General features: G+C 37.0%; 3 protein-coding genes and 1 long non-coding RNA gene across 12 annotated transcripts in view; 3 read left to right on the top strand and 1 right to left on the bottom strand.

Annotated features, from left to right (window-relative positions):
* Window positions 1–8,211, top strand: part of Fas1 (fasciclin 1) — a 224,839-nt gene extending 216,628 nt beyond the window's left edge. For all 5 annotated transcript variants that reach the window (XM_069134650.1, XM_069134649.1, XM_069134648.1 and 2 more), the window contains one exon: window positions 1,384–8,211. In XM_069134650.1, the coding sequence (XP_068990751.1) occupies window positions 1,384–1,574 (191 nt within the window). In that variant the 3' untranslated portion in view covers window positions 1,575–8,211. The remainder of the gene's footprint in view (window positions 1–1,383) is intronic.
* Window positions 8,212–9,506: 1,295 nt separating this feature from the next.
* Window positions 9,507–18,204, top strand: LOC124214265 (PHD finger protein 14). Of its 2 annotated transcripts, none has more exons than XM_046616490.2 (14): window positions 9,507–9,738; window positions 10,808–10,972; window positions 11,057–11,302; window positions 11,519–11,730; window positions 12,067–12,221; window positions 12,336–12,610; window positions 12,754–13,209; window positions 13,302–13,590; window positions 13,731–13,959; window positions 14,086–14,270; window positions 14,517–14,655; window positions 14,839–15,125; window positions 15,412–15,520; window positions 15,617–18,204. In XM_046616490.2, exons 1-14 carry the CDS (start codon window positions 9,696–9,698, stop codon window positions 15,635–15,637), a joined length of 2,811 nt encoding a protein of 936 aa, XP_046472446.1. In that variant the 5' UTR covers window positions 9,507–9,695; the 3' UTR covers window positions 15,638–18,204. The 2 variants fall into 2 exon arrangements, with proteins under 2 accessions (XP_046472446.1, XP_046472447.1); XM_046616491.2 differs by lacking the exon at window positions 9,507–9,738 and adding an exon at window positions 10,323–10,620.
* LOC124214266 (methionyl-tRNA formyltransferase, mitochondrial) lies at window positions 16,442–19,420 on the bottom strand. Of its 2 annotated transcripts, none has more exons than XM_046616492.2 (6): window positions 18,891–19,419; window positions 18,428–18,628; window positions 18,087–18,209; window positions 17,694–17,872; window positions 17,349–17,543; window positions 16,442–17,131 (listed from the first exon to the last, which is right to left on the bottom strand). In XM_046616492.2, the coding sequence occupies exons 1-6, from the start codon at window positions 19,133–19,135 to the stop codon at window positions 16,959–16,961; spliced, it is 1,116 nt and encodes a 371-aa protein (XP_046472448.1). In that variant the 5' UTR covers window positions 19,136–19,419; the 3' UTR covers window positions 16,442–16,958. The 2 variants fall into 2 exon arrangements, with proteins under 2 accessions (XP_046472448.1, XP_046472449.1); XM_046616493.2 differs by having other exon boundaries at window positions 16,995–17,131; window positions 17,398–17,543; window positions 18,891–19,420.
* Window positions 19,421–20,537: 1,117 nt separating this feature from the next.
* On the top strand, window positions 20,538–23,153 carry LOC124213813 (uncharacterized). Of its 3 annotated transcripts, none has more exons than XR_006881984.2 (4): window positions 20,538–20,875; window positions 21,484–21,592; window positions 21,715–21,836; window positions 21,951–23,153. It is a non-coding gene; the product is annotated as an uncharacterized lncRNA (long non-coding RNA). The 3 variants fall into 3 exon arrangements; XR_011176560.1 differs by having other exon boundaries at window positions 20,547–20,875; window positions 21,715–21,800; XR_006881983.2 differs by having other exon boundaries at window positions 20,557–20,875; window positions 21,715–23,153.
* Window positions 23,154–24,345: the final 1,192 nt, after the last annotated feature.

Below are 24,345 nucleotides of genomic sequence, written 5' to 3'. Positions count from 1 at the left end.
CTATGTACCTTGAATCAACTCATTCTCGACTCTCTAGCTCTCTCTATGACTAGCCATTTGCGCTTTTGTTGTCACACAATGAATCTTGAATCGAACGAAAATCTGGCGTCAAGCATTATGTAGGGAGGTAAAGGGCAAAATGGGCCCCCTCTACAATCAAATGGGATTTCAAAAAATATCGATAACGCTTGAGATGTATTTGTAGGCCAAACGCAGAAGCAATTGTGTTAAATTTCAAAATTCTCGAAACCATCACACGCGCTTTTATACTCGAACAAAAGATTTGAGGGCCTTATCATGACCCAGGTAAAAAGCTCAACGAGCCCCTCGAATTTGGGGCGCCATGATCGCGAGAAGTTAACCACCCCTGATCTGACGTTATTCCTACCTCACGGGTCCCATTTTTCCCTCCTCTCCCCTACTGCGGACCGATATTCGAATGAAACCCCAATCAACTCACCTTAACGGCAAAATTATTAAATTCGTTACATAAATTTTTATATTTAAACTTTCACGATGAAGTCTTACGCCGTGCCGATAGGCAATAAATATACAAGCTCACACGAATTAATTTTGTGAGTCGATTTCGCAGTTCTTAGTCTTTTTTCGAGAATCAAATGATGCTTTACCTACTCTTGCCGTAATATTATTTGGCGTGGAGATAGTTTCAATAATTTACGAGTGCTCTAAGTTATCAGGCAGCCAAATTAAAATTTGAAGCGTATCAACGGCAGCCATGTTAATCTTACGTCAATCATCTCATTTTATCCTTGGTGATATTCTCGAGAATCTTACATCAATGGTTGGTTCCATTTCTCCCGAGATGGGTTATGCTTCCCTTCACTTTCGGATTGCAAAACTCTCAAATCAGTTTCCTCGACAACGTACTTAAACTTATCGCCCATTTTTATCACCGATCACGTATACATATACTCCCCTTATACCCTCCGATTTTGCAGCTATGCGCATATATTCCCCCTAATCAGATCGAGCGCGCGCGCTATGCTAAAGTTGGTGTAAACTTTTATACACGCCAAGGCGTTTACCCCCCTTATCTATGCATCCCTTGTATTTGCACAAGCACACGCGTACACACCAAGTATTATATACGTATATGCATCTAAACTCCGAAGATATAATATGTACGAGTATATAACCTGAGCGTGCGTATACGATTATGAACGCGATTCCCGTTGCAGGGTAAAATATCTGCACATCTTTAACGAGACTTCCCTGCAACAACCTTCGTCATTACGCCTGCGAATGACAGCCCATAAAAATCACTGCAGCAGATGCTCTTATCTCCTCGAGAAAATTTCGCATCGAGTGAGGACGCAGCGTGCAAATCGAAGTTATTCGCATTTTGCCTTTATCATGTTCCAGGCTACCACGTCCAGTGGCAGAACGAATGGATCCACGTTTTCCGTCCAGACGTCGAGTGCACCAACGGTATAATTCACGTTATCGACGGTGTATTCCTGAAGGACAGCGACGTACAGGTGAACGGAAGTGCGTCGTTAGCTACGCTCGGACCCCACTTAATTATGATTCTCATAGCCAAGTGGTTGCTGTAAGTTTGGACGAGGGAAGAAAGGAACGAGATTTTCAAAAAAATATATTATAAGACGAGAAACAGAAGGTGAAATAACAATTGTAAACCAATGGCTATGTCAATAGTGTGTCTCGAGGCTGAGTGATTTGAGTTGCGTTCGAGAATGCCCAGCGAACGTTATAAACTTGAAACGGCTGATCTTTGCTCGAGTGAATATACAATTTCTTCGTCCAGTCGAACTCAACGTTACTCGCTAGATTTTTTTTTTTATTTTTTTTCGTTGTAAAGTACAGAGAGACGGGGAAAAAGTTGCGTCGAAAGTTTTACGTAAGAAGTTTAACCGGTAATCTATACCCTTCACACCTGATGACCGTATAATATTCCAATGATCGGAGAAGTTTCCTGTGACAAGGACCGAAAGATGAGGTAGAAACGGTGCACAGGACTGATTCACCTCCCCCCTCCCCCGCCCCACATTCTTCTCCTACCTTGCAAAATTCATTCCTTCTTTCACGCCGCCTCGCATACATGTACCTGTTACGTATCGCAGCCCGTACGATTAACTCTTGAATTTCTTACGTATAACAAAGCTGTGTTTAAAAAATATTTTCCCTTGAGATATACATCGAGCCACGTGAGTAAGGATTCAAACACTGTATGGGAAATTGACACGAGACAGATTATACGTATATGAATACGTACGATCTGCAAGGATTACAGGAATCTCTCGCGTTATTTTAAACGAAAAACAAAATATGAGTGACGAGAAGAATATATACATATATATAATTATAAATACAAATAAAACAATAGTAATAATGAATAAATATTGATATAATGATAATAATAATTGTAATTGTAATGAATACGATGATAATAAAATTAATGATAAAAATATTGTTAACAATACTAATAACGATAATCGCTCAGCCTCAAGCGAGGTTATAGCCTATTATTTATTCGGAATTGTCCGGGGGACGATTCTACGGGTTAGTTATAATCGTACCAAGTAGATAGGTATTACCTATAACGAGTATAAAATCATCGCGAGAGAAAAAAATTTCAATAAAAAGAACAGAAGGTGTACGGAGCTAGAGGATCGATGAACATTTCTCGAAGAATTTTAATTAAGTTTCTGACGAACGGTTCTCTGCACTATGGTTCTGGTGATCCATTTGCACGAATTGCGATCCTTGTGGCTTTGTGATCGCGACGGGCGTAACCGCTATACATATATAATATTATAACAGAGGTTTCCGTACGTTACAACATATATTGAAAACTTTAACATATTGACGATGTTTCACAATTTATATAATTACAAATGTATCACTCGATTCGGGAAGAGCAGGATATTAGCATTGCTCGTGTAACCGTTAACCGATTCAGGGATGAAAAAAGCCACAACTAACATACACCGAATTCACACGAACTCAACAATTCGGTGTTTCCCGGTCGACTGGTGATTCGTAACATTTCTACTTATATACTACTATAATAGAATACTGCCAGACTAATTATTGTCACTTTTGTATAAAAATGAAATCCACGTATTCATCATTCCGCATATGTAAATTTGTCGGTATTTATACATACCATGTGCTATCGGTGTGTATGTCTAACTAAATTAATACATATATATGGGTAAATGACACTGACATTTGTGCGGCATTTCGTTATAATCAGAACAATTTTTTCGGTGGTTTCGCTGGAAATCGGATTTCTTTATGAGAATTTATTTATTTTTTTTCATTTATCCCAAAGACTTTATTTGTACGTTACAACTTTTTGCAGTAATTGGCATGATTTGAAAAAATGATGACTGAATATATGCGTGAAATTGAATTACAAGTACGTCTTGATTATTTCAGAAAATTGCGATTGTTACGTGAAAGTCTTTTGGTCTGACGTTCTATTGTTTTATAGTTCGAATATCGTGCGTAAAGAATAAAGCGTGTATGGAGATCTGTTAATATACGGATATTCGTACCGTATTTTTGACCAGTTCGACTGCATCTCGACATAACGTATGCCTCCGGCTATGAAATGAGTACGTAACTGAATATAATGAATAAATTGAATTGAAAATAATATGTCGAATCGGTATACCATGTATAAAGTGAGAAAAGGTGGTGCAAAAAGGTAGAAAAAAAAAAAAAAAAATTAACAGACAATGAATAAAAAAGTTTTACGGTTCGTGTCCAAAAATCAAATAAACTCGACCAACTGTAGGCTAGATGAAAATATATCATGCGCTTCATGTCTCATCGACTCGCGATAAGAACGTGTAAAATAACGAAACTGCAAAATATAATAATGAATTAAAAAAAAATTATTCGGAGGTAGACAGAAGAAAAATATAGACTGTGAACACGTGAATTATGTGGAAAATCACCCAATGGCCAGATTCAGTTCATCCGTATAGATGGACTTGAATAGATAAATTGACAACAATTATTGAATCTGGCGCCGGTAGTTCAGCGCGTTTCACATATTCATTTTCACCAAGAAATATAATTAAAAGAAGAAAATAAAAAACAAATAATCAATATTACGTGTTGATATCAATCTATACATATATATAATATATAATATACAGAGATATATTGAAGAAGAAAGTACGATTGAAGAATGAAAAAGAAAAAAGAAAAAAAGAAATGCTATCAAATACTAACTTACTTGTTGTTGGAATAAATAATTATTAATTATATTATGTATAGGTACATAAACTCTATGAATTAAAAACTGTTTGTTCGTTAGGTCAAAAGAAATAGTAGAACTCTATCTCTCTGTATAATAGATGTATTTGAATGTTTGGCTTTTTACATACATTATAAATTGGAATACATTAATCCATACATACACATTGATAAATAGTTGTGGGGGTCGAGCCATGCTATAGAGTACGAATCGCCAAGTCTGTATCGTTAAATATTGCGAGGTCCTAACAGTCTGTATCTTCGATAATTAACTCATTATAAATATGCAATACTCGCTGATCGTTCATCTCATAGTTACCAAAATCTACCTTTAAGGAAACGAAATCGTGAATTTTTACCAACCGAGCTCATCACAAGACAGTAGAGTCACATACATACACAAAATTTGTTGAACTTATCGAAAATAGCGAGGATCATGTTATTTTTGCTTCAAATAAATATGGTTTGGCTCGATAACACAAATTATTGGTGTTCACATTACTTTGTTGCCGTGTCAAATGACGTTTCTTGAATCGAAAAAGACAAAAAAATATTTCTATCGCAATATTTGCTAAAGTCAACAAATCCTTTCTCTGTTTACACCGACCAAATCTTGTTATCGTATTCAACGTTGCACTTACGTTTATTTATCAATTATCACTGACCCGTCATTGATGAAATCATACTCTAAACGAAAGAAACATCTCATGATTACGTAGTCCGAAAATAAGAAAGAATTCCAGAGCAAAATTTTTCGTCACGATACAAAAAACTGAAATCAATTCATTCCGTTTCACACGTGTGAGTATTCCTATGAATTTCGTACTGCGATGGCAATTTCGCTACGTCAAATCTTTATTAAATATCAAAACGCCCGTGTTTTGAATTTCACATATTTACTGTTATATTGCGCATATTATACAATGAGCAGAAAAGACGTCCACTTCAAGACTTACGTATTATTCAATTTCAGCGTTGGATTTGTCTCACTGCGAAATGACATGAAGACGAAAAAAATATCGATACATAACTCTATGTCATCGTCATTATTTGTACATTTTGTAGATATAACGGTACTGCTTGTTAAGGGCATATAATTATGGTAAATATTAAAAGCTAGTGTTTAGAAATGAACGTTAGTAAATGGAATAATTATATAATAAAATAATACCGCCAATCTCATCGCAACCTGGCGTGTGATTCATCACGTTGAAGTATATTTAAGGGGGTGCCCTGATCGATTTCGACGCTAATCTGCAAATATCGGTGTCTACGTATCTCAAACCCAAAAAAGGGCAGCCCCAGTCTATACGCAATTCTGAACAAAAGCACTCGAATACATTTTCATCTGAGGCAGAAATGAAGAAATGGCATGAATTCTACGAATTTACCAAAGCGATTTCGTCGAATGAAAATGTTTAGAAGTATTTTTGTTCAGAATTACATATAGAATAGGCCTATCAAACCCGTTTTCAGGTTTGCGATACGTAGACTTCGATATTTGGAGATATGTACGTCAACGTCAAAATCGACCAGGGCACCCCCTTAAATTCCCAAAGCTGTTTTTTTTCCTCGTAAATTTGATTGAACTGTCGCGAATTGTAATCAGAACTGTTTTGTGAATGCAAAGATTTCTTTTACACCAAAGTATAATGTGCGTAACTGCACGCTATATTCCGGTTCTAAGAATCAGAGAAACGAAGAAGAAGTAAACATTCACGAATTATAATATCTCCTCCTATTTGTATGTAATTTGGGTGGATCGATTTTGAGTTTTATTCACGCAAGCAGGATGATGATCTGATAGTGGTCGCAAAATGAACGCCAAAAAAGGGATAACAAAGATTTGAGAACTTTAATACTCTTTCCTACCACACATTATTGTGTATGCTGAATATTCGTGCGGAATGACGATATTTATTATATTACACAACATACATGCTAACATTAGGATTTTATTACTACAGTATTTGAGTGATTTATTTATAATATAATACGCGTACTGTTAATTGACATAATTATATTCATATTAAAGCACGAAAGACAGTCAAGTATGTGTCAAATCTTCAGTGCTTTTTCCAGCTTTTATTATGTTAGAACTTACGATTTATTTCCCGCGTAAAGTAATGCATTATTTATATCGATTGATAATAAATAAAGAAAATAAAAAATACACTCCGAGAAAATACTAAGAAACTTGGCAAAATCATTCCGTAAGATCACTTCAAGAGTTACTCTTGTGAAGCAATCAATAAAATAATGCATGTCGTGTCACACATTTTTTTCAACCGTCAAGATATGGTATACGGATAGATAAATTCGCGTAATTAAATAAAGTTTCGACCACGGATCATACCTTCAATATGAATATCTAAAATGAATATTAATCGGCGCAAAACTCAAGTGCCGGAGCAAGAGGTATCGCATGTGCAAATAATGTGTGAATGATGTATGTATAATGTATATCCTCGACGTTAATACCATGAACTGTGTTAAAGAGTAGGCAAATGAGTAATTAGGAATTAATCGAAATCCCGTATTTCGTCGGCAAAAATGATTGTCGGTGCGATTAAGGTTTATAACAAGTAAATAATAATAATAATAATAATAACAATAATAATAACAATAATAATAAAATTGAATAGTTGTGATGAATATCCTTTTTCTCCTATAGTCACCTACATTATACTTTTCAACTTACACGTCTTACCCGCAACGATATAATCGTTTCGTCACGTAATCAAACTGCATAATGCATTCATGTAATCACACGATTTGAAAATTAACTAATTCGATACTCAAAGAAGCCTTTCAAATGATACCGATTTTGTAATTAGCATTAGATCGTGAAATGGAAATTATAATGGAACGAACGCGGAATAAAATCACGTCACAATATAAGTTATTTGGAGCAGGGGAGATTTTTAACCGCAAAACGAGCAGGATCTACATCTAGTAATCATTTCCTAACGGTCATCTCAAAGGCGTCTTTGCAAAATATTACACATGCATGACGTACTCGGTGGGCTATCATCATCCGCTTCATGTACTATCGGTTGATTATATTACAATTTACATATAACATGTAAGATAAGGGTAAGGATCGAAAAGATTCAATTCAAATTTCGGACGAATATATAAAATAATTATTAAGTAATTTCGTATGTTCCGAGTCAGCTATGTAAGTCTAATAAATTAACGGTATAAAATAAATGAAAATAAACAATAATTAATTATTTATTAGATATGTTACTAGAGAAATCAAATTTACGTAAATGTACCACAGATCTATTTGTATAAAATGCATTTATTTCAAATATTATGATATTATACTGTATTTAATTGCGATTACGATAAAATTAGGTGTATATTTTAGATAATTATCAATTAATAACTATACTTTGATTATAGGGCTAATCTATGGTTATCTTTATTGTAACGTTTGTTTAAGTACGGATCAGGCACGAATGCTTTTACGAAAAAAGATTCTGTGCATTTTCCGCCATTTATAATTATAGACTCTTGTTCGTAAACAGGATTTGACTATTTTTTGAAACAAGTGGTGACAAAATGAGAATTCAAAATCAAATAGTGCGCAACAGAGTTACATTCACAAAATATCAGCGTTAAGGTTCGTTGGCAATAAAGACGTTTAAATCAATGATATTACCGATAGATTCGATATATCAATAGTAATATTGTCGGCACTTCAACTTGTTCAATATTTCCATCCGAAATAATTTTTCAATCTCACGCACAGCATCACGAATGCGACAAATCGTACGTGAAAAGTTTAGCTTCGGCGCGTTATGGAATAATGTTTAATTAACGAAATTTTGAAACGTGCCCCCTTGTTTCGAAAAATATCATAAACATAGTCTTTTTGCCTTAAGACACTTTGTGAACCGATGCTTTTACTGTATAATTTTATGAAAAAAATAAAGAACACCTAAAGTTTAATCGTAATCGCGTGAAAGAAATTTTAAATTGTTGATCAGAATGGTCGTCCTGCCATAATCGGCCACACACTGCAGCGATAAAATGTACTCCACTTATCTGCAAGGGTCGTCATTTAAACCATATTCATTATTATTCCATGCCCGAATAGCAATCGACACACTAAGAAAGATTGGTTCGTGATGAATGTTAAGTGAGTTTGAATTATACTGTGTTATTAGAATGGACTTCTATTAATTCTAAAGTCTTTAAGTATTAGAAGTGTAGTAGTTAGTTAATAGTTTACTGGTGAAAAATAGTGGTACTCTGTAATTCAGTATTAATACAAAAGGCCCCAATAACCTCACAATAGGTATCAAAGACCAGCCGAAGTTATTCTTAAAAGTTCAGCTGACTGTCGTTCTAGATTTCGCCGGAACAAAATATTTTGAGGCAAAATTCTGGTGTGAAAGGCAACCAAGTAAATACGTCAAATTTCCAGTAAAGCTAATATAGTATCCATTTCAATTTGTCAAATGGTTCCTACCGTGACTGTTAAATAAACTGAAAAACATACTGAAAGTCTGTACGGCAAGTTGTTTCAAGGTATTATCGGTCAATTAGGAACACGAATTAGTACTTCCCTCGGGTTGATCCGAAGGTCGGAAGCCTATTATAAGGGGATAATATGGAGTCAGAAAAAATGTGTAACTAGTAGCAGGCATCGAAATCTTGCAATCGATACGTACACCATTACAAATGTGACGCGTTAATTATTATTGCAGAATCTAGTGGATATTTACTAAGATTGCGCTGGTTACGGTACAAAAATTGTAGGATGCGTTTTGAGCGATAATCTACTCAATTACATAAGCTTCAGTGATTATTGAAAATTCATGTACCGGTGATAAAGAATTAGTTCTGAAATATGTATCAAGCCTGATTGTTGTACATTCTTTAACTTCTCTATTACAAGATAGTAAATTGATGAATATTACGAGTAATGTTTTACGTTGTAAAAATATAAATACATTTGCACTGTGACGTAATAATTTTTTTCAGGTAGGTACAGAATATTAAGAATTATCTTGAGTGCTCAATCATCTATAAATCGTAAGAAATTCCAATCGATATTGTTCTTAATCGATGAACGGAGAATCAGGAATTTGAAAATCAGCGCCGTAGGACAAAATTCGTAGACGTTCGTTATGGCGGATATTTATAAATGTACCACCTGCGCAGAAGAGAGGCGCGTCGATATGCGCAACTTCATCAAAGTGTATTGGTCCAGGACAATTCGTGCTTTAAGTTCCGAGGGGTATTACCTGTGGGCTGCGAGCTACAGTCAGGTTGTAAAGATAAAAGTGAGGGGTGCGTTTCGAAGCTTTTTTTTGTCGAATGTTCCGATTGACAGCTGCAAATGTTGACAGAATTTTATACTCTAGCTAACGCAAATAAATCACACTATTAGCGCAGAAAAGAGGTTGTGCAGTTGAGTTACGGCGATCATGTCTCAAGACGACGATGTAGGATTTTTATACAAAACAATGAGTGAGTACCTGTTCTAGGCCTGCGTCTGTTATTGTCAATGATCCAGGCAATCTGCAATGTGTACGAACGTGTCTATAGTTCATTCACCATACATTCATTATAATTGTGATACGTCGTGTTATTGCTTCGAAATTTGAATAGACGACAGCATTTAGAGAACGTGGTTTATTATCCACGCAACCGTATATTGCGTTTTATAACTCGCTATCGAGTGTGCGAATGATCTGTAATTGAAGGTATCAAAATACAATCGAATTATTATCTTATTTACAAGGAGTAACGTTACTTTTTGGAATCGTGTAGAATGGTGTCAACGCGAGCTGGGAATAAATCGAAATAGGGTGGCGATTTAAGTTTCCAAAAATAATTGCATACGCGGATAACTATAGAACGATCAAAAACGCGAACGGCAAATCATTTCGCACGTAAATTTCGGGTGCACAACGTGTGGCGTCAACCGGCGTTTTGCGAAGTCAATGAACGCAGCGTGACATGTGCCGGTAAACGATGGCGATACGCACGCATGAATGTCGGATCGTGGTATGCATGCATCACAGAGTTTGATACGTGCACAGAAACACGCACACTGTCACATAGCGTGCGAAACGCGTGAGGGGTGGTGATTCTACGACAAGTCTTGACAGCAGTGGGGGGGATATTTAGGGATTTAGGGATTCAGGGGAAAATCCGCCTCGATACATAAACCGGAGTGCGAAGTGGGAACCACCGCCAAGCCAAGCATTCGGGCTATGAATCGTGTAAAACGGGGTGGCAGATGAAAGAGAAATTATTATTCTCGGCGCGTTATTTTTGCTCCGATTCCCATTGAATGTGATATCGGTATAGTGTCAGGTCCGTTTCTAAACACGATGAGTAGTTCATGTGAGTATTCCAGCATTAAAGTCCGACACATAACCTATACTAACCTTTTTCCTTGCGTGCTCAAATTTTTTGGTGTCATTTTACGATAATGTCGTTTGTTTTCACGACGTGGAAATCAGGTAGAATAACTAGAAAAAATATCCAACTTGTATCCGTATTCATCAATTTTTCAATTCTTTCTCCAAAGTTGAACGTGATCCAAAGAAGAGACGAGTCAAACCCGTCGATTCGGCCCAACAATCATTGCTTGATTTCGATTTGGGCGAGAGTTCGGATGACAGCGATTTCAGAATCGAAGATCATTGTGAGGAGTCAGACGACGATTCCGTTGACTCTCACGATGTTGGAAAAGGTAGGCAAAGCTACATATTTTCAACTTTAGAACAACGCAAAAGTGTTTAGGACAACTGCTAATCTTTTACTTCCTCTTCTTCAGATGAAGACGACGATGAATCAGAAGAGACCGATGATTCTCTCGAAGAACCTTTGGTTCGCGGAAAAGGGATTGGTGGGATGACGGTCTGTGATGTGATTGAACAAGCACGGCAACAAGCTGCCAAAGCTGGCCAATTCGATGAAAAAGTTGCTAAAGTTTTGATCTGTTGCGGTTGTTTGGGAGACAGAAGCGACGATATTAATGAAATTGTTGAGTGCGATGGATGTGGGGTCACTGTTCACGAAGGTAATTATTAACTTGTATTTATTTTATAGGTATCAATAGGTACCAGACTTTATTACACATCTTTGACACTTTAAACGAACCATAAATGTTTGAAATCTAACAAGAATTAATAGATATGTCTGAGCATTGTTTGCTCTGAATTGCATGAAAGCGTGAGCCACATTATGACTGGACGGATTGATCATTACTACTACGAATTTTTTATCCTCCACACAGGCTGCTATGGCGTTTCCGACGTTGAGAGCTTTTCTAGCACCGATTCACTTTGCCAGTCAGCACCATGGTTCTGCGAAGCTTGTAGTGCTGGTGTTGACGATCCTTCGTGTGAACTCTGCCCCAATAAAGGTGGAATTTTCAAAGAGACCGACGTCGGGAAATGGGTTCATCTTGTATGCGCCTTGTACGTTCCTGGGGTTGCTTTTGGAGAGGTAAGACACTGTCTTGTCATTTATACCAATCATAGATTAAGGAGCATAGTGTTTTAGATCTACACATTGTGTAGTAGATAGTTTTAATGCAAAGTTCTATAGTAAAATATATAAACTTTGATATTCCGCGCTATTGAACAAAATTTTGTTACTTAAATGCAATGCAGATATAAAAAATTTCGAAAAATTCTGATTCTTTCCAGTGTTTCAGTGTAAGAACCCTTGAATTTGTTGAGTGTAATTATTTTAAATCTTTGTTTCCATCTTGATTGGCATTGAAATTATTGTCAGTATTAAATAATCAGGAGATTCGTATCAATCATGTGATTAAAATAGGTGGACCGTCTGGCAAGTGTAACATTGTTTGAAATGGCATACAGCAAATGGGGAGCGAAGCAGTGCTGCTTGTGCGAAGACGCTCGCTATGCTCGAACTGGCGTCTGTATTGAGTGTGATGCAGGGATGTGCCATACATACTTTCATGTCACATGGTCAGTACTTAAATATACCTAATGAATTGAATTATTTGTAAATCCGACTGATGTCAGATAAGGATAAGTTGCAAATATACAATTCGTCATATTTACATTGTCAAAAATTATTAGCGCACAGAGAGAGGGCCTGCTATCTGAAGCTCATAGTGAAGAAGTGGACCAAGCGGATCCATTTTACGCGCACTGCAAACTACACTCAGATAAAACATTAGTTCGTCGACGCAGACGTAACTGGCTAGCTCTTCAGCTCAGAGCACAGTATAGACAGCAGTTGCATCTGCAACCTGATCATCTCGATACTGAAGAACAGCGCAGAATTCAAAGGAAGCTCGCAAAGCACAGGCACAAGTACTTGGCTCATAAGGCATCAAGGCAACCACCTTGGGGTGAGCCAATATTTTTCTTTTTCTTTTAATTTCTTCGTAGTTACATAGTTGTAGTTTTCGTTCGGTGAAGTTGAGCACTAAGTATGTACTTACAAATATTTTTAAAACAAGTATTGAATAATTATGTTTTGATTGAATTTTAGTACCTACTCAGAAAATGCCAAGACTACTCACAACATCAGCTTCTGCTTGTCGCCAGTTGGCAAAGAAGGCGGAATTAATGGGAGTTGATACCGCAGCTTTAGAAGCTCAAGAGGCCCAGCTAGTCGCATTGGTCGATGTTAGAAAGAAATGGCATATTCCTCCGGCGTTTAGTGTAGAATTTATCGGCTACTACCTTGATCGGAATCTCCGTGTTGCTGCAATGAAACGAAGACTTCAAGAGCACTTGGACGTTAACTCACAGTTGTTGAATGAGCAACAAAGACTAGATAGAAAATATGATGAAGTAACGAAGGATAACGAAGATCAAATTCGCGTCAATGTTACTTTGAAAGAAAAAATTGAAATGTATCATCAGCTACTCCGATCTTCGGGATACGTTAAACCACTACCATTAATCGCAGACTTAGCTAAACCTAGGATACCGACTACCCTTGGTGAGTTTATTGCGTGATTCCTACTACAAAATAAATGTATTATTACATAAATATGAATGGTTGTTCTGATAACTCTTAATTCTTTGCCTTAGGTACAGGACTTGGGGTGCCGACAGCTGCTGCATTAAAAATGGGAGTTGGTTTTCCCCTACCTGTAGGAAAAGGTGGCGAAGGTGGAAGAGAAGGTCGTGTATTAAGTAGTCAAGCTCACGATCATAATCACAAAGGTGATCTAACACTAAGACACCAGTGCGGTATTTGTCGAAGATCAACGGATCAGCACTTGCTTGCAAAATGTGACACATGCCACCTCCACTATCATCTTTCTTGTTTGAGTCCGCCTCTAGCACGCATGCCAAAAAAAACTAAACTGATGGGCTGGTGAGTTAGCGTTAATGGTTGGTTAGTCCTGTTAACTATTTTGATATAAACAATATTCAAAAGAACGGATTCTATTTCGCTCTGTCTCACAAACAATACAATATACGATAATGAATTTTCATTGTTTCTTGATCATTTAGGCAATGTTCAGAGTGTGATAAAGAATCTTCTGGTTCAGAAGTTGAGCACGTCGATACCTCAGCACCGCGCAAATTGCGACATTGTAAAGACGAGGCGAGCCCTTCTCTTACACCATTACAAGAAACCCATATTCCAGTTGCTCTTAGCACACCTACAACGTCGAAGAACATTGTTAGTGCTGCTGCTGCAAGTGTTACTACAACACAAGATGCGCCCACCACACCAAAAGTTAGCTCACGTCTTTTACCACATTTGTCTTTTTGTCAGATAAGTCTTAATGACGTAATTCATCAAACTATCGACCTACCAACCCTGATTTTTCACATGCACAATAAGAAAATTCTAAATTTCAAGTTAACCATAAAACCAATGGGACCACAGCCTTCATTCATGGAACGAATGCTGACGGAAACAAGTATACCTCAGCAACAATTATCCAATGTAAATCTCACACCACGTGAAGGATCCCCACAGTACATGGTGGCATCCGCCGATGGCACGGAAGCTATACCTCAAAGAAGCGGGAAGAAACGAAGGAGGTATACTTTTCATTATCTTATTCATCTGAATTCTGGTTTTAAACATTACACTAATTTAGCTCGCTAAACTTACCGCGAATCACGTTACTTTTATTCTTAATTTGATTACAAATTGAGTACTGTAGCAATCATTTATTTTTATCAATTACGAGCATTTGCAGGGCAAATGTGCATTTTAACTCCCATTTGAGATTTTAAATACGTTTAATAATTTCCGTTAATATTGTGGTATTATATATTCATCAGGGAAAAACATAAGAGGTACACCCCTGATCCAATCACTGGTGTGAAACAGCGTAAACGTAAACATAAGAGAAAGAGTTTAGATGTAGAGAATCCAGAGACCCAAGGTCAGCCAGAAGTACACAGAAGGATCACCATCAAGGTAAATTTGCTATTTTAGAATGCGTAGCGTTAAGAAAAACGATACACACCTTCTCTTTTTCAGTTATTCTCATAGAGTCTTTCGGACTTCCCTAATTCATTTTCAAACATTGATTCTAAAGTTTCCTTTCGATTTTTCGGTCCATAATAGGCGATAGCTGATTTTCTATTATTTTATCTTTAGATTAAACCAATCCCGCGTCCAGAAGGTGACATAGCGTCGGAATCGAGCCCACAAATGTTTGTGGCTACTTCTACAAGCACTGAAATTACACCGCCACCGCCAGTCAAGCTACCACCGCCACCTCCACCTCCGCCACCAACCGCTCTATCAACGCCTACCACCACTCCGAGTAGCAGCAGTACCAACAGCAGACTCTCATCTGGAAGTTTAAAAAAAGGGAAAGAAGCTGATCTTCTTACACAGTGCGACGTCTGCAGTATGCCTGGCACCAATCAAAATCTTGTTAGGTTAGTGAAATTGCTGTTCCACAATTTGACCTCGTTTAAATCTATGGTAGGCGGTTTGTAATGGTAGCGCGATTTTAAGGCTTGAAGAAAAGAAAAAGAAAAAAAATTAGGCAAGTCACAATATAGTTAACATTGTTTATCATAAGTCAACATAATTTTACAATGACAGTAGATCATTACTGCGATCTTTGATTGCATATCAATATGCAATAGACAAAGAAATGGTTTAATCATCACCAATTTCGGTTGCAAATGATAATGTAAATAATATCATCCACTTACACAGATGCGATGAATGCAAGAAATGCTACCACTTCACATGTCTTGAACCGCCCGTAAAGAAATCACCCAAGAGAAGAGGATACTCGTGGCACTGTGCAGATTGCGATCCCAGTGTAAGAAATTATTTTCCACAATCTAAGACTGCATTGTTAATGAATCAATTTTGTTTTCGTTATTAATTAAATGACTGACTTTTTTCTATCCCGCAGGCATCAGAGTCAGAGAATTGAATATCTACAACAAAAGGACAGCCGAAATATCCTTCCCATAAGACAGCACCGATAAGTTAATTTGGTACCATGTACCCTTGATTAGCTAGCTATAACAAATACGATATCGCATTCATTTGAGTTCTTTTATTTTTCATTATAGTTTAGTATCATAGAACGTCTTTTACCAACATTAGACTATTCAAAACAAATAGTCATAAGAAATAAAAGAGGTGTGAGTTTTGGCATGGAAATTATGCAAAGTTAAAATCCATTATTTTTTATTTCTATTTCTATGTGCATTAGCCATCTTCGGTATAGGTTATCGAAATCATTTTATTGTTTGTAAAGTCGCTAGTTTTTGTTTCTAACTAGCTTGCTTCCGTTTTTTTATTTTTTTTAAACTGATTATGGTTAATTTTGAAGTAGTATTTTTTCCAATAATTGCCTAATATATTACAGGTAAAATGAAGTCACTTATAAAGTTTCTTGTTTCTCATGAAGGTAATCAAATACATGTATACATGAGTGTATACATTTTACTCGTAATAGGTTTTGTTCTCACATATCAATGTTTCTGTTTATTAGGAAAAATTCATACTGCGGTAACATACTCTGCAAGAAAGTTAAGCTCGCGAGTTTTTGCAATAAAATAATTATGTATATTTTCCATAAAGTTATTAGCCTATGACGAATTCCCAATAACAAAATTCAATGAATTCTGGTCAAATTACTGTGATGCGTTTCTTTATCGAAAATACATCTGAAAAGGGTTCTGTGGATTGATTCTGCAGCAGTTTCGTATGAAATTTTTGAGGTCATGTAAAAAATTGAAGATAAATTATTTGTGACTCCATTATTCAGATGTAGAAAGTGCACTCTATGAACAACCGAATAATTTGCGAAATCTAAGCTCAAAAGCCGTTTCTCGCGATAACAATCATTTTTCAATAAATTCCAAATTGAATCGAGGTTTTGAGAAAAATTAAAATAATTCTCGTTAGTACTCTTAGGTCGGTAACGTAACTCTGTGCATAAAACTTCTTAGCTTCTTTCATTTTCTGGAAGAATTAACAATTTCTTAAACACACCGGAATCGAATTCATTTGTAGTCAGTCCATTGCAGCTTTTCGTGAAAAATCAATTTCCACATGTCTAAAGATGCTACGCTGGTGGATGAAAAAATTTTACAGCCAATATATCGAATTATAGGCTCTGAACGGTCGATTTTGATATCCAACTAAGTGGAAAAATGTCATTGTGAAATGAAAAATGCATAGCATATGTCGTATAACTTTTATCTATATTACAATTTATTTGGTTTCTATTTATTACCTAAGAATCAAGACGAAAAAAGATACGGTTTTCGTTTGTTCTTCGAAAGAAATCCGTTATAGAAATCACGAGCTGACATGGGCGGTCGACCAGGACAGCCTATGTTACTAACTGAAATTTTGGTGTTCCCTCGACAATATACCACTAATTTATTCAGCTCTTTGTTGAATGTCAGTAGACCTATAATTAAAAATAATTTATTATTGGTTTACTGAAATCACATTAAAGCCTATGATATCTTTAATAGAGATGTACGAAGACTTATGCATAGCAGATCCATCACAATTAAGTACAATGTATCGCAATACACTTGACACTATGTCAAAATGTATTCAAATTCTTGATCGTTAGACACTACAAATAAACTAGAAAATTATTATTAATTGACTTCAAGTACCTGGCATTATGTCAGACACTTGTTGTCCTGGAAGTGGGTCTTTAAGTACCTGAACATCCAAGAGTTTCAGTGTTGCACCCAAAAACGTTGTTGTCAGGGGATATAATTCACACAAGGCACGTTGCAAATCATAAACATTCTTAGCAGTCATTTCATTCCACTTTACTAAAGATAACTTCGGAGTTACTTTGGGTGCTGCAATATAAATGGCACTACAGTCAGAGTCTAAATAAATTAGAGTCTTCAACAGTCGGCTGGATACCGGCATTGCTGTACCATTTCTTAGTGCTAATAATATAATTAGGTCATTGTACATCTCTTTGTCAGATGGTGTGAAACACTTACCATAAGTTATTCCTTCGTTACTTTGTGGTTCAGCATGATCTAAAATATCTGGCAATCTTTTCAAAGTGTCTATCAGAAGGTCTGCACCAAGCCTTGACATTCTGTCTCGTAACTCTGGCATTGTTTCATCAGGATGAACATTTAATTTTTGTTGAGCCACCACTTCTCCAATGTCAAATCTAAAATCGATATCTTCAAAGTTTTCATGCAGGGATTTGCATTTTGTTAAGTAGATGTAATGGGCAGTGTTTTGTTTTTAATGGGTATATAGCTGAAAACATGTTATTTTTGATTGAAAACTGACTTCTGAGTTTCACCCTTACAAAAGCTACTTGTTTGATTCATCGACTAATTGAACTTGGCCATAGTTTTCAATACTTCATATGTACTCACTTTTTTGGCATCACTTTCATAATGCTAATACCTGTTTCACTGTCTCCGTTCAACAGTGCATATATTATTGGTGCAGCACCTCTCCATCTAGGCAACAAACTACCGTGGACGTTTAACATGCCTCTGAACAAAAATTGGTAATTATTACTCATAGAATGCAGGTAAAAATTGTCTTTAAGGCATATGGTGATGGATAATTTCAAGAATGAATTTACCTTATGATTATTGATACTTTTGTATTAGACTATGACTACTTTGTAATATTTTAGAGCACTTGAAAATTTAATATAAATTCAGATTATTAATTATTGAAATACACAAAGACAAAGAAGTAAACTTACAATGGAAAAGAGAGTATGATGCGAGATGGAATTAAATGCCCAAAGGACACGACCAGTCCAATGTGAAATTCAGACAGGTTGATATCTGGTGGCCAGTTATGTATCGGTATCCTGTGTTGTCTCGCATATTTTGTGACAGTATTTTCTTTTCCACCATAAGCAGTAACAATTTCGAGACGACTTAGCAATTTCCCTGCTTCACTGTACAAAATTTTGAAATCATATAAATTAAATAACATCGGCAGACCAATTTTTGTTCAGTTAAACAACTACTTATAATGTCGCGGTAATATGCAGGAAGAAAAAGATGCGAACATAAGTTGAATGAACCCGAGACCTATGAGTATGAAAATATCAATGAAATTATGAAATTTAATGGTCCCATGAAAATCTTCAAGCAAGGAAGGATAAGTTTACGGAGGTAGAACCCTTTGGGTATTTGAAGGTTAGATGGGACACTTACTACTTATGGTAGAGTTGCCTAAGGCTCTGTAACGCGAAATCATCACTGCCAAAGAACAAGACGCTCCAGGGAGCTTTTCTTTCTGTACAAACATTTTTCACCCGAGTTGAAATTTGTTGACGAGAACATAACCTGGTTAAAATGGTGCGGTCCTTCAATTCTTGGTGTAATTTTGGAATATTGGTATTGAACAGTCTTAGAATATTGGTGTTCATTTTTGGGTATATTTGTTTCAACACATTCATACATCACTGGCAAAATCTCGGTCGTGGTAAACAGTCATGCATTTCACGCATTAACTAAACAATGGTACTGTGAATCGTCTCGTCTACCTCGGTGGCCCGCACTAAGTTATACTAATAATACTATCGAGGTGGTCCCTATTCATTATAGGCATTGACTGAAGAATATAAAGACGGATGCCCCTGGGTAAACTTTTGTGACCAGTTTTCAGAACCCAGAAAACGCAGCGAAAAGAGCGTAGGACACACAGGAGAGAAACGGTAAGCGAATGAGCACCTGCTGAAAAATGTCGAAAACACGGGTTCTCGTGTTTTGGCTGTAACTTCAGATGCGTTGATCGCATCGTATTGGGACTGCGCCCAATCGATTTCTCTCGTAAAATTACGTCGGAATAGTGCCTGAAAAAATTGATTCCAGCACTTTTCAAAATCGCGAAAATTTTCGCCAAAAATACAAAGGGGTTAACCTTCCTTTTTTTTTTTACCAAAAAATTTTTCGTCCCAGAATTGATTCGTATGACTCTTTTCCGACCAATTGGATCCCAAGGAACTCTGAAATCGCAGCGAAAAGAGCGTGGGATCAACAGGAGAGAAACGGCGAGCGAAAAAGCACCTGCTGAAAAATGTCGAAAATTCAGGTTTTCGTTTTTTGGCTGTAACTTTCGATGCGTTGATCGCAGCGTATTGCGACTGCGCCCAATCGATTTCTCTCGCAAAATTACGTCGGAATAGTGCCTGAAAGAATTGATTCCAGCACTTTTCAAAATCGCGAAAATTTTTGCCAAAAATACAAAGGGGTTAACCTTCCTTTTTTTTTTACCAAATAATTTTTCGTCTCAGAATTGATTCGTATGACTCTTTTCCGACCAATTGGACCCCAAGGAACTCTGAAATCGCAGCGAAAAGAGCGTGGGATCAACAGGAGAGAAACGGCGAGCGAAAAAGCACCTGCTGAAAAATGTCGAAAATTCAGGTTTTCGTTTTTTGACTGTAACTTTCGATGCGTTGATCGCAGCGTATTGCGACTGCGCCCAATCGATTTCTCTCGCAAAATTACGTCGGAATAGTGCCTGAAAGAATTGATTCCAGCACTTTTCAAAATCGCGAAAATTTTTGCCAAAAATACAAAGGGGTTAACCTTCCTTTTTTTTTTATTAAATAATTTTTCGTCTCAGAATTGATTCGTATGACTTTTTTCCGCCCAATTGGACCCCAAGGAACTCTGAAATCGCAGCGAAAAGAGCGTGGGATCAACAGGAGAAAAACGGCGAGCGAAAAAGCACCTGCTGAAAAATGTCGAAAATTCAGGTTTTCGTTTTTTGGCTGTAACTTTCGATGCGTTGATCGCAGCGTATTGCGACTGCGCCCAATCGATTTCTCTCGCAAAATTACGTCGGAATAGTGCCTGAAAGAATTGATTCCAGCACTTTTCAAAATCGCGCAAATTTTTGCCGAAAATACAAAGGGGTTAACCTTCCTTTTTTTTTTACCAAATAATTTTTCGTCTCAGAATTGATTCGTATGACTCTTTTCCGACCAATTGGACCCCAAGGAACTCTGAAATCGCAGCGAAAAGAGCGTGGGATCAACAGGAGAGAAACGGCGAGCGATTATTCCAGGAATAACCTGAGGTGGTTATCGGTGGTTGTTGGAGGTGGTAGGCGGCGGTCGGAGGTGGACCAGGAGGCGGACGAGGAAGACTAGGAGAACAAGGTGGACAAGGAAGACAAGGATTTGTGCTCGGTGAGTTCAACATTTTTATAATATTTGATGAACTAGGATCAGGATCAGGAGTAGGATCAGGAGTAGGAATAGGAGTAGGATCAGAAGGAGGAGTAGGAGTAGGATCAGGAATAGGATCAGGAGTGGTAGTAGGAGTAGGAGTAGGATGAGAAGTGGGATCAGGAGTAGGAGTAGGAGTAGCAGTAGAAGTACAAATGGGAGAAGGATCAAGAGTAGGTGTAGGATCAGGAGAAGAATTAGTATCAGAAGTAGTCAACCACCTCCTCCCACCACCGACCACCTTCGTCCTCTTCGTCCACCTCGTCCCGGTCCTCTTCTTCCTCCGCCGCCTCGTTGTCCTCGTCGTTCTCGACTTCCCCGACCACCGCCGCTCACTTCCAACCACCGCCAAACACTTCCTACCCCCTTCTGCCCCCACCAAACACCGCCAACCATCTCCGTCCACCTCCTACCACACCCTGCCGCCTCTTTCTGCTCTTTTTAAATCATATTATTTACTCAGAGTAATTTTAGTCAGGAATTTTCTTAACTGGCGCTTACATCTTGATCATTTCTCTTCAACGTTGTAATTGCAAGATATAACTAATTTGTCATATTCCGCGTTGCAGGAAAGTCCGTCAATGGAACGGTCTGCTGACTCCGAAGGATCTCTACTGGATGTGGATGAAACTTTGGAAAGAAGTAAGGAGGTTCTAGGATCACCATTCTACGAAGAAAGTAATAAGATCAAGAATTCTTAACTTGTATACTAATATCACCTTGTCTTCATTTGTATCAAAACCTCTATGTTTGCACGGTCTTGATTGAAGTTGGAATTTCATGTTGACAATTGATTTCAGAACTGCGTCAGCTGTCAACTGGCCAATTAACAGAGCTTCTCGGTGAAATGGAATCCTTGGTCGGAGCGCTCAGCGAAACTTTAATAGCTGAATATTATTATTATTAATATTAGCTTACTTTTGTAAGTATTTATGAATATAGCCTCCATGAATATTCATTGTTGGTATGTAAGGTCTGGCAACGTACCAACTTTCTGTAAGAGATGTTGAGGATTTTCAACACAATTATGTTTTAGTTCTGTGCCCCACCTAGTGATCCACTAGTACATATCCTCCGACGTGACATCGCTGTGCTACGTATAAAAAAGAAAAGATTTATTAAGATGCAAATTGCTCCTCTCTTCTTGCCATTGTGCTTTCAGCCATTGTTGTGCTGTATGTTGAAAATATAGAACAGTTTATAAATATAGAATAACAGGTACAGCTACGAATACAGCACTACAATAAATCTTGTAGAAATGAGCTCTCATTGAGATTTCTCTGTATTTATAACTCGACGCGAGAAGGCAAAAATCAATGTAATGCCATCTGTAAGGTGATTGGACTCGTATTTGCACTACGAGAACTCGTTGGGCATTTTGCGGTGAAATTTCAAAAATTGTTGTACAAGAAATTAAATAACTATAAAAATGGATAAAAAATATTATCTCCAATAGTGGCTGTAGCTAATACAGCTTTAACCGTATATTGATTATGTTAATGATCTATTGTGACAAGATCGGAATTAGATAAGCTCTCTAAATACTCTTTTCTAGACTATTAATTTATATCATGTATATGTAAATGTATATTTCTTCAGTTTATAGAATCACTGCACTAGGATTACCCTTGCCATGTTTTATGGCGCGCTTGTGTAATTTGTATATTATTAACCTTACGTTTTACTCTATTTGCGACAAGTTGTGAGTGTTTCTAATTTCTTGGCAATTATTTATGTACATGTATGTGTATATATGTATATATATACTTATGCATGTGTATATATATATATATGCACATATTTAAAACTAGACTTTTACAATAAACACAGAGTTTTCAGTATATTCACATACATATTTCTGTGTATAGGTATACTTGAACTAAAATATCCTTATTTCTAATACGGAGTTCTTCGTAATTCGCATTTGTTCTTGTAACCCAATGTCCTACAAACATGTCTCAAAGCCCTGTTGACATAAAAGCAGCTATTCGATAGAAATTATAGTTTATAGTTTACACAGCCCATTGCATGATATTTCATTATAAATACATATGTTTCAATGTATTTAGGAATAACTTATCAAATGTACAGAGGTCATGTGCAAATAATAAATGAATTGATTCGACCGCAGTTTGATGTATTCATTAGAGCTTTAACAATAAATTTAAGCTTTGTTACTTCTTTTATTTTATTATGGATAATCAAAAACATTTCCGACTATTCGTGCTGTGGAAGCATGGGGATTCAACCAAATGTAGCAAAAGATTAGAAACAGTGTATGTAGAGTACGGGTATTTTTCTAATAATGCAAATAGAATAGAATACCACGCCTTGCGAATTAGCTTTCCAGACAGAGATGAATGATGAATTTTAAGGACTGCATTATCGTTGTTGAATACTTTATGGCTCATGGGAAAAGAAAATCTGTAACGATAAAATTGATGCACCGGATCATCGTCGACTTTAACTTTTAAAATGTCCTACCATTTTCGAACGCCTCCTACCTCCCCCTGCCACCTCCGACCATCAATGGCCACTTTCGACCACCCCCTATCACCTTCTGCCAGCGCCGAGCACCTCCTACCATTTCCGAACACCTCCAACCATCCTATTTACCTATATTACTAGATTAGCTATGATATGAGAAGAGAAGAATTATTCATTTCGAAATGGGATTCTATTCGACGCGCGCTCGATGTATTCCATAACATCAGTATTCATAATTATTCCAACAACTTTTCATTTGCTCTCTCGATCTTGAATTTTCATAGGCATAGAATCGAAACGCTGTTTTAGCTGGTCGCAAGTGAAGCATCTGCGTTGGGTGGAGGAGCGGAATTGTTTTTCGAAAAGTATTCGGATGGAAAAAAATTCAGAGTAACTGCAACACATAACGGATGCGCTAATTCTGAACGAGATGAAATGGATGCTTCGTATATGAGACAGTATTTAACACTGCGTAGTGATTTAAAGACCTAGAAAGGTGATAGGTGGAGAAAGAACGACGCTTCTCAACACTTCGAGTGTATTTTAACACACATTTGAAAGATACGAGCGAAATTTTTCATCATCCAACTGTCGCAGAACGGCAGCGTTATTAGCCGACCCGTTCACTGAAGAATACATCTTCAGTCAACGGCTGACCATCGAAGGGCCTAGCCGCTTGAGTCTGGAATCGGCAGGAGAGATGAGGTGTGTATTTCTTGTATGAAATGTGAAACCTAAACTCATTATACATCATATCATATCATCATACATCATACATCATACATCATACATCATACATCATACATCATACATCATACATCATACATCATACATCATCATACATAGTATCAAAGTTCGAAACCATAGTTTGGATGTCGGATGTTCAGAAAGTGACGTCACCAATTCAAAATCAGCTAGCCGAATTCCTCAGTCGGGAAACAACC

This window comes from Neodiprion pinetum, chromosome 3, assembly GCF_021155775.2.
Source record: "Neodiprion pinetum isolate iyNeoPine1 chromosome 3, iyNeoPine1.2, whole genome shotgun sequence".
NCBI lineage: Eukaryota > Metazoa > Arthropoda > Insecta > Hymenoptera > Diprionidae > Neodiprion > Neodiprion pinetum.
Note: the sequence above shows the minus strand (reverse complement) of the source record. Positions and strands in the feature narration are given on the sequence as shown.